Source organism: Eublepharis macularius, chromosome 12 (genome assembly GCF_028583425.1).
Source record: "Eublepharis macularius isolate TG4126 chromosome 12, MPM_Emac_v1.0, whole genome shotgun sequence".
Taxonomy (NCBI): Eukaryota; Metazoa; Chordata; class Lepidosauria; order Squamata; family Eublepharidae; genus Eublepharis; species Eublepharis macularius.
This window is the reverse complement of record NC_072801.1, coordinates 17,359,903-17,375,428: the sequence shown is the minus strand read 5'-3', so window position 1 is coordinate 17,375,428 and position 15,526 is coordinate 17,359,903. Positions and strand designations below refer to the sequence as shown.

General features: G+C 44.4%; 1 protein-coding gene across 1 annotated transcript in view; it reads right to left on the bottom strand.

Annotated features, from left to right (window-relative positions):
- Positions 1-13,683, bottom strand: part of CPPED1 (calcineurin like phosphoesterase domain containing 1) — a 51,715-nt gene extending 38,032 nt beyond the window's left edge. Inside the window, exon 1 of the mRNA XM_054992341.1 lies at positions 13,527-13,683. Within this exon, the coding sequence (XP_054848316.1) occupies positions 13,527-13,584 (58 nt within the window). The 5' untranslated portion in view covers positions 13,585-13,683. The remainder of the gene's footprint in view (positions 1-13,526) is intronic.
- Positions 13,684-15,526: the final 1,843 nt, after the last annotated feature.

The following is a 15,526-nucleotide window of genomic DNA, read 5'->3' as shown; positions in this document are numbered from 1 at the left end:
GCTGCACCTTACACCAGACCTAGCAAAACAGGCTGGAATACGTTAACAGCCTTCTTTCAATCCATTATGCAGGCAAAGGACCTCAATCGAAGATCTGGCATCTCCACAGACTGCAGGGCATTTTTCAAGGGGCAATGCCTTGTGAAAACGAGGAACTTTATTTTTGTTCATTGTGGACTGGTTGAGAATAAAGGGGCTCCAGGAGTCTCAGGACTGGCTCCTATATTGCTGTCACAGGAGGGCATTCTCTTTTACATTGTGGCAGGCAACCTCTGTGCAGGAGTCCAACCTCCTAAAGTGGCCAAAAGAACATCTACGTTGCATCTCCCCCCCAAAAAATTGACTCTCACCACCAGGATAAAACTTTGGACTTCAATCAAACAGTGAAAAGTTGGCACAGGATTGCTTGACAAGAAGCCTTTTATGCAAGACCCCAGATTGAAGCCTGGATCAGTCAGAATCCCAGATCACAGGGCCTTGTAGTGGCTAGTCTAGGATCCGGGAGACCCAGCTCTGAATTCCCCCACTGTGCCAGGGAAGCCTTGTGGGTGACCTTGGGCCACTCACACCCTCTCAGCCTCTACTATTTCACAGGGATAACATGGAGGAGAAAACGATATACACATCTGGGAAGTGAGGAGAAAGAGGGTATAAATGAAGCAAAAGAAATACAGGGTTGTTGTGGGTTTACTGGGCTGTATTGCCGTGGTCTTGGCATTGTAGTTTCGCCAGCAGCTGTGGCTGGCATCTTCAGAGGTGTAGCACCAAAAGACAGAGATCTCTGAGATCTCTGACACCTCTGAAGATGCCAGCCACAGCTGCTGGCGAAACGTCAGGAACTACAATGCCAAGACCACGGCAATACAGCCCGGAAAACCCACAACAACCATCGTTCTCCGGCCGTGAAAGCCTTCGACAATACAAAAGAAATACAGTTTAAAGAGTTCTCTTTCCATATCCATCCATTGGATGCCTACAGTAGTAATTTGGAGCTGGTAGGCAAGAGATGGGCCTGTGCAGGAGCTGTGCTAAGGTAGCCTCATAACAAGCCAGACCAAAGGGCTATTTAGCTCGGTATTGTTTACTCTGGCTGTCAGCGGCTCTCCAGGATCTCAGACATTTTCTTCCAGAGGTCCTGCAAGTGACTGAGAAACGGCCTACTCAAGGGTAGGCCAAGGGAGTCATGGAGTGAGAGTAGCAGGAGGAAGGAGAATAAAAGGGCAGGGCAGGAAGGGAAGAGAAATAGCTGGCAGAGAACAGCAGGAAGCCCAGAAGGGAGGTACCATTTCTAGTCAGGAGTAGAGATGGGCATGAACAGAAATATGAACCAAAATTAAGCAGGAAGTCACTGCAGGCAGCCTGATGCCAATCCATCAGTTTCCTAGGCAACAGGGGATGGACTTCCTGCAGACTTTCTGCTGGCCCGGAAGTGATCTTCTGCTGACCCAGAAGTGATGGTTTTCTGACCTGGATGTGCCATTTTCACGAACCAAACGAACTGGTTCGCGAACCAGGGGCAGGTTCATGAAAGTTTGTGGTTCGTGAAACCCAACGAACCGCAAACCACATGGTTTGGTTTTTTTCTGGTTCATGCCCATCTCTAGTCAGGAGAGCAGCAAGGCCTGCTCTTGGGCCTACCTGCCTTGAAGCCTAACCCTATAGTATGGAAGTGGAGGCTAAAGGCTCCTAATGAAGGTTCCCAGATTTGGGGACAGGATCAGAGCCTTGGCAGAGCTGTAGAAAAGAGCAAGAATTCAGTAGCACCTATGCCACAAATTTTGTTAGTCTTACAGGTCCCATTGGACTCTTTTACTGCTACAGTCAAACACTGCTACCCATCTTGATGGCTGGTAAGGGATAGGCGGAACTCCAGCTGTAACCTAGCATTTGAAACCAGGACTGTTTCACTGCTATCAGTCTGTGTAGTAAACCAGAATTCCATCTGTGCCCTGGTGTCTGCCTTTTACTGGGGAGCCTGGAGAATGATGAAATGTCTGGGTGGGGAAGTGGGCCCCGGCCATGGCAGCATGACAATAGCACAGGACAGGTAAAAGAAAGTACATTTTGCACACGGCAGGTAATTAACTTATGGGACTCATTGCCACAAGATGCAGTGATAGCCATGAACTTCTAACGGCATAAACAATGGATTAGACATGGGAAGAACTATAGCAATTAGCTAAATGGAACCTTCATGTTCAGAGGCAGTGTGCCTTTTGTTATCAGTTGTTGGAAGCTAGTATTAGGGGCTTTTGCCTTCATGCTTTGCACATAAAACTTCTAGGGGCATCTAGTTAACCAGTTGGGGTTGCTGGACTACCTGGGCCTTTTAGTCTGGCCCAGCAGAGCTCCTCTTATATTATCATGCCTGGATATTCGGGTGGGGGTGGGTGGGTTGAGAGGTTAAAACTTTTCAAAGCAATTCCTTCCCCGCCCCCGAAAAAAGGAGAGGAGAACCAGGAAAGGGGCTTGGCTCAGTACTCCACTGATAGAGGTCCTGGTAATTTAACATAGTGATTCCCCCTAATCAAGAAAAAGATTGAATTAAACCTCCCCAAATGGTATCCACTTTACATGTTCTGATACGAGATGGATCTATATTTTCTGATATTAATCATCCCAACAAGTGAATAGCCGAACTGGCTTGCTTTCCCCCCACCTCAGGTACGCTGGACTGGGATGTCTCATGTATAATCAAGCCTAAAAAATTTCCCACTAGAGAAACTCTTCACATGTTACAGATTCTGTCATCAAGATGAACGCTGGTCACATTGGAAGTCGCCCCAAGCCAAAAAAAACCCCTAAGCGCAGCACCAGATGGATGAATGCAGAGTGACAGGGAAGATTTAAAGAGATGGGTTAGAAACAAAACTCCAGCACACAACTTTAATATAACTTAGAAGGAAGGGCTGATGGTACAGCATTTAATAGCATCCCAGCAGCACAGCTCTAAGGCTACTGTCTCTTTGGGAGCAGTGAATCCCACTTCCACCAGTCAGTTTTGACCAGGGGTCATGGTTCAGTGGTGGGGTACATATTTTGCATTCAGGAAGTACAAGGTACGACCTTGTTCAAGGGTCTATGGTAACAGGTGTTGTGCTGAAACGCAGGAGACCGGCTGCCAGTCAGAGTAGACAACATGGAGCTAGATTTATTTATTTTTATGTATTTAATTTATACCCCACTTTCTTCCCCAACAAGGATCGGAAGTAGCTCACAACATTCCTACCTTCTCCACTTTATCCTCATAATAACCCTGTACGGTAGGATAGGCTGAGAGTGTGTGACTGACCCAAGGTCACCCAGTGAGCTTCCACAGCAGAGCAGAGATTTGAACCTGGGTCTCCCAGATCTTTTCCCACACTCTAACCACTGCACAAGTCTGTCTCTCAATGAACTGATGGTCTGGTTTGGTGCAAGGCATCTTCACCTGCTTCATAAGGGGCAGGGCCAAGGCTTGATGGCAAAGCGCATGCATTGTGTCCAGAAGGTTCCAAGATCCGTCCCTGGCATCGCCAGCAAAAAAGATCAAGGAGCAAGTGATGTGAAAGGCCACAACACAAGACCCTGGAGAGCTGTTGCCAGTCAGAGAAGACAAGAGTGACCTTGACAGAGCTATGCTGTAAGCAGAAGGCAGAGCTTAATGTGCTGAATAACCATGACCCAGAAGAACATGCATATTACATCTCCGTGCACACCTGGCTGGCTTTCTCTGCCACAGCAGCCCCTCCCCAAGTTCATAAGCAAATTTATGGTGCTGATTTATAATAGAAGCTTGCCAAGAGTTTTGGTTCAGGCTCACGTTCTCTGCATTGCATCTAGTATCTGCTGTCTGGGTTAGTCATAAGGGCTCAGTTTTACAAAAAAAAAAAAAATTAACACAAATTTACTTGCAACAAAGAGCTGTATTTTCCTAGCTTCCACTCTGAACATTTCCTTAATTGACCCTCACACAGAACTTCTTCCACTCTGATAAAGGATACGCTCACACAGGGGTCTTGTAACGGGCTTTTTTGTGTGTGAAAAATGAGTGGACGGGAAAATATAGACGATATAGATTAGGGACGGGCCATTTGAAACACTGCATTGCAGCAGATGTCAATAATCGCCCCAAATGCTTATGCAGTGGGTTTTAGGATGCTGCCTGCAGATCTTGTGTTGAAATGACTTATTAGTCATACTTAATGGGAGCATTTGCATCCAGTTTTGTTCAGTAACATTTACACTGTGTCTGGACATTCCTTGTGATAACATTTCATTGTAGACTTTGTGTAACTAGGTGACTCCATCTGTCACCAGCCTTTCTTGCCCCCCCTCCCCCCGTGGAATGGAAGGTGCTCGTTCCAAACTAACAAGACCATCTGCAGCCACGCCGTTGCCAGAACGAACGTGGCAGCATCTCACACATACTCTCGACCGGGGGAGGGGGGGGAGGGATCTGGCTTTGTTCTGAGAGATAAAACATTTCCCCTTGGAAACCAAGAAGGAAGATGTCTATGAGGGTTAGCAGAGTGCTGTTCTGTGATCTCAAATTTGGAATGCAAGAACCGATGAAAAAGCTGCCATTATTTTGGCTGTGGCTTCCCCCGTAAAGACTGGATCACACACACACAAACCATGCCCTTCCCCATAAGCCTGTAGCAATTCATGAGGTCTTGAAAGTGTTCTCTCGGCTTCTGTGATCCACATCCAAAATGTAAATAGTGAACACAGAGAGGTACTCGAGTACATTTTTATCTGGCTCCAAGGATGTCGGAGCTGTGTACATGCCCCCGCCTCCGTGTTTATCCTTACAACAACCCTGCAAAGTGGGTTAGGCTGAGCTTTGGACTTGTTCAAAGTCACCCACCAAGCTGCATGGAAAGGCTCCCATAGTCCTGGCCTGATACACTAATAATTATACCACACTCTCTCTTTCAGTACTCGAAGACCACTCGCTAGCCTTAACGTTTCCTTCCTCCATAGATCTAACAATCTAAGTCCACGGGTATTCCGGAAAGCAACACAAGCCTTCTTTTATCTGAACATGGATTTTGCAAATGGGGATGACTAATTCTTAAGTGTATTTTATACTGTAACAGCCTAAATAGCCCAGACTAGCCTGAGCTCTTTGGAACTTGGCTTGGGTTGGTCATGGTCAGTCCTGGGATGGGAGACTACCAAGGAAGACTAGGGTTGCTGTGCAGAGGAAGGCAAGGGCAAACCACCCATGTTCATCTCTTGACTTGAAAATCCCACTAGGGGCTGCCGTAAGTTGGCTGTGACTTGATGGCACTTAACTATTAATTTTATTTGATACGGAAGTGTTTTCCCTAGTAACAGTCATATGACATTACTTCACTCGCATTAAGGAGCTCTAAAAGACAAAAGAAAAATTAGCAGGCCAGGTTGCCAACAGCATGGAGAAAGTGTGTCCTGCCCCTTTAACAGAGGCTTAAGAGACTGTTAATTGCCAATTGATGTTATTTACCTCCAGGTGATGAAAAGCTTCGCCTGTCCATTTCCATACTCAAAGCCTCTATAAAAGTGACTCCCCGCCCACCCCCCAATTGTTGCCGGCCCTTTTAAAAGGAGCTCGCCGGTGGGTAGAACTCCACTGCTACCTAAAGTACAGGAATCTTGTCCCCATGCTCAGACTGTTAAACTTATTAGCACATACCAACCGTATGAAAGGATTACTCCCAAGCTGGTATATCATGGTGTAATACAGTTGTCCTTAACATGGTGCCCACTGATGTGATTCCTGGCAACTCGTTGCATCTTCTCCCAAAGCCAAAAAATCACCCTGGCATTTCTCCACTTCGTTGGAGCAAAAGGAGCTTTGCAAGATCCGAGGAGCATCACCCTGTGTCTGCAGGGAGCAGCCACTTTGAAATAGCTAGCTTGGAACCTTCCAACATTTCGTAACCGGACACAGCAGCCATCCCTTATTCTAATGAGCATTGCCCCAATCGTGATTTTTTTTTTACACAAAATTGTATTTGGGGTATTTTATTGCCCCCATGTTTCCATGTTTCAGGGCTGTAAAACATCACCCCTTCCCAAAACACCGCGAGGCTCATGGAAGCAGACGCCAGCATGTTTCCAGTGCTTAGACACATACTTCCACATGAGGTGGAACATTTTTTGGGGGGGTTTATTTCTCCTGTACCACCCTCCATCCCGTATACTGCGACTCAGCAAGAAAGACAGATGATAAACAAATAAGTATCAAGTAATTCATACCAGTTCTTTTTCCTTTATGATTACTTTCAATTACAAACAATAAAATATATCATTTGAACCCAACATTACAAAACGCCAGTGTCACAAACCCACGTCCAACTCAGGCTTGGGCTGACCTTCCCCTACCCTGAGGTAAAACTTCTCCTCTTTAAGCCTGTGAAGCTGTATACTGGGCTGGGAAGCCTCTGGTAGCTTGGTTGATGTTAAGCTTCAATTTTCCTTCTTGTCCCACCCTGAAGAAATATTAAAACTGGTTACCCCGCCAAGTCTTAGTAGGGGACAGATCAGGGGTTTGCGCTTCCCTTTAGCAGAAACTGGCACACAAGGCTTGAGGAGGTTCAAAATGTAACTGAAGGTTTATTTACAGTAGGTAAAGTCAGAGGGCAGGTAGGCAGATGTTTGAACTGAAGTAACAGAAAGGTTTTTATACAGAAACTTTACTTGTGTGAGGCACTAGACACTTGGTATAACTCTAAGAGCCAAGCTACAAGGGATGCCTGACACAAGTTGGACACTTGTCAGCTTTCCTCAAGTTTTGATGGGAAATGTAGGCATCCTGGTCTTGCAGCTGTAATGGAGAGCCAAGCTGTAAAACCAGGATGCCTACATTTCCCGTCAAAACTTGAGGGAAGCTGACAAGTGTCCAACCTGTGTAAGGTGTCAGTTGTAGCTTGGCTCTAAGTTGCTGGCTTCTTTCAGAGGTTGACACTGCTTCACAGATGTTACACTTTATATACTCAAACACAAACACAGCACGACTTTCCCTCCTCTCCAGACCTTAGGGTGCTCCCTTGAGACAAACCCTTCCTAGATACTGGGCAGGCATTATAGTTATGAGCTATAAAACCCTGTTCTTGGCACTGAAGGGAAGACTCCTCTCTACCCACTTCCTTGCACCTCTATAGTTCCCAGATCTCTTGAATCTAAGTAGGAGTTAGTGCTGGTTTCCCCCACTTTAGTCCTAGGACTAAAAGTGTTTCACAAACGTTATTTCCTCTCACAGAGTATTCCCTGGCTGACCCTCTCTGGTCTAAAGCCAGGCTCCAACCCTCTTTCACTCTCGTTTCTGGAAATCTCAGCATCTGAAGCTGAGTCCGTCACAGCCAGCATCAACTGTGAAGGAAAACATTGTTACAGTGCCATCGTAAGCTGAGATACACTCTTCTAAATCCATTAGAGAGCTTAGACAGATATAACTCTGCTCAGTATAGCACTGCTGATCACATGGTTGATAGGGACGGTTTATTTTCTTCCCTGAGATGTCTGTGGTCTGGTAAAGATTCTCCAGGGAAAGCCCTGGAAGTACAAAGGAGAGCTGCCACTGAGGTTGAAGGAACTGGGTTCTTGCTTTGCTTGGGGAAAGTCTGGCCAGCCAGGACAGAGCGGCTTCCACTGGCTCTGCCCCACCCTTCCAACCCTTGGGAGCATAAAGGAGAACTGCCTCCTGAGAGCGCCTCCATCCTTCTAGAGACTCTGCTGCTATCCAGGACAGAGTGGTTAGTATCTGCTCTGCCCCACTCCTCTGCGAATTAGTTTGTTGGGAGCAGGTAGGGTTTTTTTAATGTTAAATTTATGTTTAAATATATTTCTTTAAATGTGTTTTTCTGTTGGGGGGCGGGGAGTAAAATAAAGTATTTTGAGTCCATATTGAGTGGAGAAAAGTAGATTAAAAGTGCCCAGGAAAGGTAACTTGGTAGATTTATGAGGGGCTGTTTTATGTCCTAGGTGCTTTCCTGCTTACAGACAAAAAACTGTTAAGTGCCTGTATTTGGGGACGTTGCCATTGGCATAATGGTAGACAATGGCTTAAAAAGATAAAGTTATAATAATAATAACATTCGATTTATATATCAGCCTTCAGGACAACTTAACACCCACTCAGAGCAGTTTACAAAACATGTTATTACAAAGTGTGTTGTTATTATCCCCACAACAATCACACTGAGGTGGGCAGGGCTGAGAGAGCTCTAGAAGAGCTGTGACTGACCCAAGGTCACCCAGCTGGTTTCAAGCGGAGGACTGAGGAATCAAACCTGCTTCTCCAGATTAAAGTCCTGCCACTCTTAACCACTACACCAAATTGGCTCTCGAGTCATTTATCTGGCATGGTCCTCCAAAATGCAGCCAGGGTAGAATTCCCTTTGCCCCACATGTGCACAACTTCTGAGAATTTCTCTCAGTGAAAATCTCCATGGCTTCACCAAATTTCACGTTGGCTGGTCTGCATTACAAGAGCAAGATTTGAGTCCAGTAGCACCTTAAAGACTAGCAAGATTTCCAGGGTATACGTTTCTGAGACTCAAAAGTTAAAACTCCCTTCCTCAGATACAAAGAGGAATGGAGATCCCTGAGCCCTTGTATCTCAGTCAGAAGGTGGGACGGGTATTGCAAAAAAGAGTCGGGATGCAAAAGTACGATTCAAGAAGGGAGCAGCTTGATTAGAGCATGGCAGAAATGCTTAGGGGGAGGAAATGCAGAAAATTAACATCTATAGTGAGATAAGAAGCCTATGTCCCTATTCAGTTGGGTGTGTGTGTCCATTGTTCTGAATATGTAAACAAATTCAATTTCAGCAATATCCCATTATAATCTCTCCTTGAAGCTTCTGTGTTTTAGAGAACTGCCAGTCTTAGCAATGGAATGTTCTAGAAGAATAAAATTTTATCCCATTGGATTTGAGTCTTATGATTTTTAATACCAGTTTTATGTCCATCTATTCTTTTGTAAAGGGACTGACCTCAGTCCAATATAGAGAGTGGAAGGACATTGCTGACAATGGCATACATAATGTTGGAAGATGAACAAGTGAATGAACTTGAGATGGTATGGCTGGTGGTGTTATATCTATTCCTGTATGTGTATAATTCCTTTGTAATCTGGTTTAGTTCTTTTTGGTAGTCTTTCCAGAACCTCTTGAAAATGGTCACATGGCTGGTGGCCCCACCCCCTGATCTCAAGACAGAGGGGAGTTTAGCTTGCCCTCCGCGCTGCTCCAGCGGCGTGGAAGGCAACCTAAACTCCCCTCTGTCTGGAGATCAGGGGGCGGGGCCACCAACCATGTGACCATTTTTGCCTAGGGCGATTTAAACTTTTAAAAACTCCCCCCTTGTTCCAGCTGACCCAAAGTGACGTCATTGGCCCTGGGAGCATGCGTGCACTTTGCGTGCGCACATATGGTACCAGGGGCACCACCTCCCACCAAGAGCTGCCCCCTGTGCTGGCGACCCACTGAGTTCCACCACCTCTTTTCCCAGAAAAAAAGCCCTGGAAACTAGTATATTGGAGGGTTGTCTTTTGGCCTCTTTAATGTAGTCTGATTTGTCCATCATGACAACTGCTCCTGCTGTCAGCTTCTTTAATCACAATGTCTGGTTTGTTTCTGAGACTGTTCATTGCCTTTCTTTCAGCATGGGTAAAGTTGTGTTGGGAGATGTTTCTTAATCAAGTCATTTTGGGCTCGGTGGCAAAAGCTTTCTAGGTACGGGGAGGGTTTAGGGGGAGGGGTGCCATGTACAGTCCTTTCCCCTCTAGCATTGGGTGGGCAGGAATTGGTGGTTTATAAAGGGCGGTATATAAATCAAATGTTATTATTATTAATGTTATTATATGTTGTCTGCTGGTAGGTTGGAGAGATGGCAGTTGTTCAGCAGTAGATTGTGAACTGCTGCATTGTGAAGATGCTACCAATCCATCCATGTTCTGTTACAAGGCTTGATGAAAGTACTCCTTCAAATAGAGACAGTGAAAAACTAACCTCCAAGCCACCACAGAACTGTATCCTCTGTGTAGATTCAGTGGGACGGAAGGGTAGTCCATGTGAAAGAACAGATTCCTCTGCCAGGCTAAGAGTGCTGCAAAAGGTTAACAATATTTCTGGAGGAATTATTGTTATGGCCTGACTCTGGGACCAAGGCCTGCCATAAACCAATTCTGTCCCTATATTCATCCTAACAACACAATCACCAGACGTAACAGCACCAGCCGTACTATGTCAGGTTTATTAACTCGTTCATCTTCAAATGTTCTATATGGCATTAAGTGTCAGCAATGCCCTTCCACTCTTTACATCAGACAAATGGGTCAGTCCCTGTGCCAAAGAATAAATGGAGAGAAATTTGACCCTCGCAAGCCAGCAGGAGAACATTTTAATCTTCTGCGATATTCCACTGTTGACCTAAAGGCAGCAGTCCTCAAACAAAGAAGCTTTACAATGCGAGATCACTGAACGAGAATTCCCCCAGGGCTGAAAAGGAACTTAGGATTCTTATCACACTGCAGATGCTAATTCTCTGCACTTCCTACCCTTAAGCATTTCTCCTCTGCTCTAATCAAGCTGATTATTATTTTTTATTCTATATGTGTATCCTGACTCGCTTCTTGCAATATCCCTACAGGTAGGGATGGAGGTCCCTGAGACCTTCTGACTGGGATATAAGGGCTCAGGGACCTTCATCCCTACCTGTTTCTAACAAAGGGACCTTTGACTCTCAAAAGCTTGTACTCTGGAAATCTTGTTGGTCTTTAAGGCTTCATCAGGTATGCACTACCCTTTAATAAATGTATTCACCTAACATGCTTTTTCCAGGGCCAAGTAAGAGATAGATAGCTGTCTCTATATCTGAGAATGCCCACGTATCTGCTGATATTATGTCAAGGTCACTGGAAGAAGGAGAATGCTTAAAAATGTTTTTACATGGCTTGTCAAGGTTTATTAAATCTCAGATCAACTCTTGCTTAATAATCTAATGTAATCCTTTTCTGAAACTATAAAGTTGGCAAATTGTAGGCCCTGTGCAGTGTAGGGGTCCCCATTAGATGAGGAAACCTGAGTTCAAATTCTGCTCAGCTACAAAGCTGGGTAATCTTAAGACAGTCATTATCTTGCTGGTCAACCTACCTCACAGGGCTGTTGTGATGATAAAATGAAAGAGGTGAATTTTAGGATAAAATTAGGAGATGGGAGTATTAGACCAATTTTTCCTAATACCCTGCTTAAAAATGAATCTGACTCTTTGGGGAATTTGTCAAAGTGGGTAATTTTGAAGCAGCAGACCCAGTGTGAAGCAGTGCTTAAAACCACTCTGGGACAAGGGAGACTCTGGGACAAGCTTCCCCCTCCCTCCGGTCTGCCAAGAAGTGCACAGGCTGCTCCTGGGCTGCCTCTCCATACACCCCACCGCACCGGGCTGTTGTGAAGATAATAGGGGGGGGGGAACTAACAATGCATGCTGCATCTGGAAAGAAAGAACATGTTTTTTGTGGTTTTGCTGTCATCATACATCCTATGGAATTATCACCTTGAAACATCTGGCAAAACAGTGTTTTAACACAGAACATTTTCTATACTGTACTGAAGTAGCAACACATGTTGCCATGGTACCAGAGCAAGCTCAACAGACAAGAATAATTCAAGTGGTACTCTAAAAGTATGTCCATCTTACCTTGCAAAAGGTCCTTTCAATTTTCTTAACATGAATATACTACTGTTTTGGTGGTAATCTACAGAATTGAAAACGTTTTTCTTTAATTAATACTCAGGAGGAATGTGTATTTTGAAATGAATAGAATATAAAACTTTATTTGGTAAGGCAGACCCACAGAAATGAACTCAATATATTATTGGGAGACCAATCAGATCTAATAATGTGAAACAAGCACATTAGTTTCCAAAGCCTGCAGAATAAATAATTGAATAAAATGCTAACTTTGGAAATAATATATGAAGCTGTCTTATATGGACAGTCAGACCATTGGTACATCTTGCTATGGTCTTGTCTAATTGGCTATAGGCAGAGTTTTAGGCATAGATCTTTCTTATATCCCTTGTATAAAAAATTCTCTACTGGAGATACCAGGGATTGAACTTGGAAGACCTACTATGTGTGTAGAAGATCCCTTCAGTGAGAGATCCTCCAAAACACATGCTTCTTAAATTTCAGAAACAAAGGCTTTAAAAAAGTTGCTGAAATAGTTTGTTGGTTAGCCAAGCAATATATTTGTAAATAAAACATGAAAAATATAATGTAAATTTATTCAGCGTTAACAGACGTGATTCCTGAGTCTTATGCTGGGGAAAGCAAAAGGAGCATGGGGTTACTTTATCAGTGGGTCCTGAAGATCGCAGAAACTTACAAGTGGGTGGGTCCCACTGGCAGAAGTTTGAGTATCACTGGCATGGTATATCTTAAATTTATCCCACCTTCCTTTCAAGTCATTCAGGGTGGTAACCCTTTCTCTTTTTATCCTCACAACTCAGACAGGCTAGGCTACGAGTGACAGAGAGGACACAAGAGCAACATTGCTGCATTGTAGGGAGGGGTCTCAGGTGCTTCACTAACAAGTCGGGGATCATAGACTTCATCACCACTTTTGCCTCATATATTATCTGCTGCTTTAAATATGTACTCCTATGTACAACCATCACTCCATGCTGTCTAATGTTAGTCCTAGAACTGATTATGTTTTGCTTCAGTATCTCTACTATGTCTTTGATCTTTGCTAATGCTATGTCTTTAAACTTGTGTATGTTTACCTTATGGTATTGTATTGAAATGTACTTACTTGATACTGATTGTATTAACCTCATACTGTGTAATCCACCTTGAGTCTCAGTGAGAAAGGTGGACTATAAATGACCTACATACATACTCTCTGTCTCTAGCAGCTTGCAGAGGAACAGTGCCTCTGACCATGGAGGCTTCATTTCCTTATCAACAAGAGCCGTGCATCCTCCACAAACACATTGGATGCAAAACTGTCTAAGCCCTTGACCACCCTGAGAGGCGACAAATTCTTGGCATTCAGAATTGCCCTTATTACCCTTAACCGACTCGACTAGATAAGCGGCTGCAGGGCTGCCACCACCAGCTAGCTGGGTCCTTGAGATCTCCGGAAATTATAACATCTAACGACTACAGCTATCACTTCCTCGGAGGAAAAGGATGCTTTGGAAGGTGGATAAGTAGACCCACCCTTGCCCCCAAATCGTCGCCAGAAAATTCCGAACCCGGAGTTGGCAACCGGGCTCGAGGGTCACCCTAGACTAAATACCTTCGACAATGACTACCAAAAGAAACCAAATCCCTTGCACTGCATTAACTCTTTGCTAACTCCCTTTTTTCTTTTCTCCCCGTCGATGCACCGCCTATTCTTTCCCCCCATAGGCCACCAGTACCACGCTGATAAGAAGCCGGGTGGAACCGATCCCTTCCCGTACGAAGGTTCCACCCCGCTGGCTTTTTCTTTCCAAACTGAGACTCGGAGCGATCCTTAATCCAACTGTACGGCCGCAAATAGTATACCTTCGCAGAAAACGCTCAAGGTCCTATTTCGGGCCTTCTGGAACACTTCCTCGGCCATGAAGAGTCTGCTTAAAGCCGGCCTACGGGAATGCTGCTATTCCCCTTGGAAATGAAGACGGAACCGAAGCCCCGGAGTCGTTAGGAACGGGAGGGGCGTGGCTTCTTGAAAGGGGGCGTGGCTGGAGGGTGTTGAGTGAGAGGGGGTTCCGAGGGGGGGAAATAATTCTTCGAAACTAAATGTGAATTCTTTTAAACAGAAGATCTGGGTATTAATATGGGAAGCGCACCTGGTCAGAGGCAACGCTTTCTTTTTAATTTTATATTTTAAAAAAATCTATCTACAAAACCCCACATTTCAATGAGTGACAACGGCTAAACTGCATAGTTATTTAACATGGGGGGGGCCTAAAATTCTCTCCCCATTTTTATTAGACAGTACTTAAAAACCTTCCTGAGACAGTGAGTTGTATCGTTTGGAGAGTTTTACTGGCTTCACATGCCTCTATCAAAAACATCCTGAGTCAGTCTGCAATTTTCTGCTAAAATAAAAGAATTATAAAGCTATATGAAATGCAAGCCTGTGGTAGGACAGCACAAGTAGACATCGTCTTTAGAAAAATATTTTTCTACTGAATTGAGAAGGGGGTGGGTGACAGGTGTATAGAAACTGGAGAGGAGGAAATGGATTATGCACAAATCCCTGCTAAACTACCATTTCTCAGCCTGGCCTACAGAACAGGGTTGTAAGAATTAAAAGGGAGAGGGGAAGAAAACCAAGTACCCAGCTGATCTTCTTTATGGGGAGGGTGAGCTCTGAGCAAGTAAATAATCTATATCAACTCCATTATATTAAGCTATATATCTATATAAAGCCAGAAACATGTAAAATGGGCAATTGAACCACGGTTTTCACCTTTGTCCTGAAGAATAAAGAGGATTCTTTCATTATTCTTTGTTTACTATTGTATATGCTGAAGTTTTATCATGTGCTTGTATCAGATTAAAAAGAGGCATAAAGTAATCAGTACTTCACCATTCTAAAGGTGGGTAGAGGATAGGGTTGCCAGCCTCCAGGTAGTGGCTGGAGATCTCCTGGAATTACAACTGGTCTCCAGGCCACAAAGATCAGTTCACCTGGAGAAAATGGCTACTTTGGGGGGTGGACTATGGAATTATGCCATGCCAAGGTCTTTTCCCTCCCCAAACCCCACTTTCTCCAGGTTTTACCCCCCCAGATCTCCAGGAATTTCCCAACTTGGAGCTGGCAACCCTAGTAGAAGAGTCATTTCAGCAGTTTCACCAACCAAGTTCATACACAGTCACTTTAAAAGGCAGTTTTCAATTCCTTTTCAATATCCTGCACTGTAGTTCCTGCCTTTCTTTTTCTCTTAACTAAAAATGATTCAGCACAGTGTTGTGTTACCTCTACAATGGGTTTTTCCACAAAGCATTGCAGTTTTTAAGACTCAAGGAATGTCCCCTTTCTATTTAAGATGCCAGCTGCGCAGTCAAATGCTTTCCAGACATAATGTCTGTGTGTGTTTTTTTTTAAAAGTATCAATGCACTTTCCAAGGCAATAAGAGCAATTTTACTTCAAAGCAGACAGGAGGAGAAAGGTGATAGAGTTTAGTTTATAGTTTACGTATTCAAAAGAACCTTGGATTACACATTACAGATTTCAGACTAGGATCCATGGAAACTGCTCCTATACCCAAACATTAATCTCTGTTTCAAAGACTGCGGCAAATGCAAGGCATATTATCAAGGCATATTTACTGAGGCAAGGGACACAGTCCTTTCTTCTGTTGTGTCACTGTGGAGCTCCCTTCTCACCGTTGTCTATAGGGTTGCCAGCTACAACTTGGGAAATTCCTGGAGATCTGGGGGGGGGGGGTGAAACCTGGAGAAAGTGTGGTTTGGGGAGGGAAAGGAGCTTGGCATGGCATAATTCCATAGAGTCCACCCCCAAAGTAGCCATTTTCTCCAGGTGAACTGATCT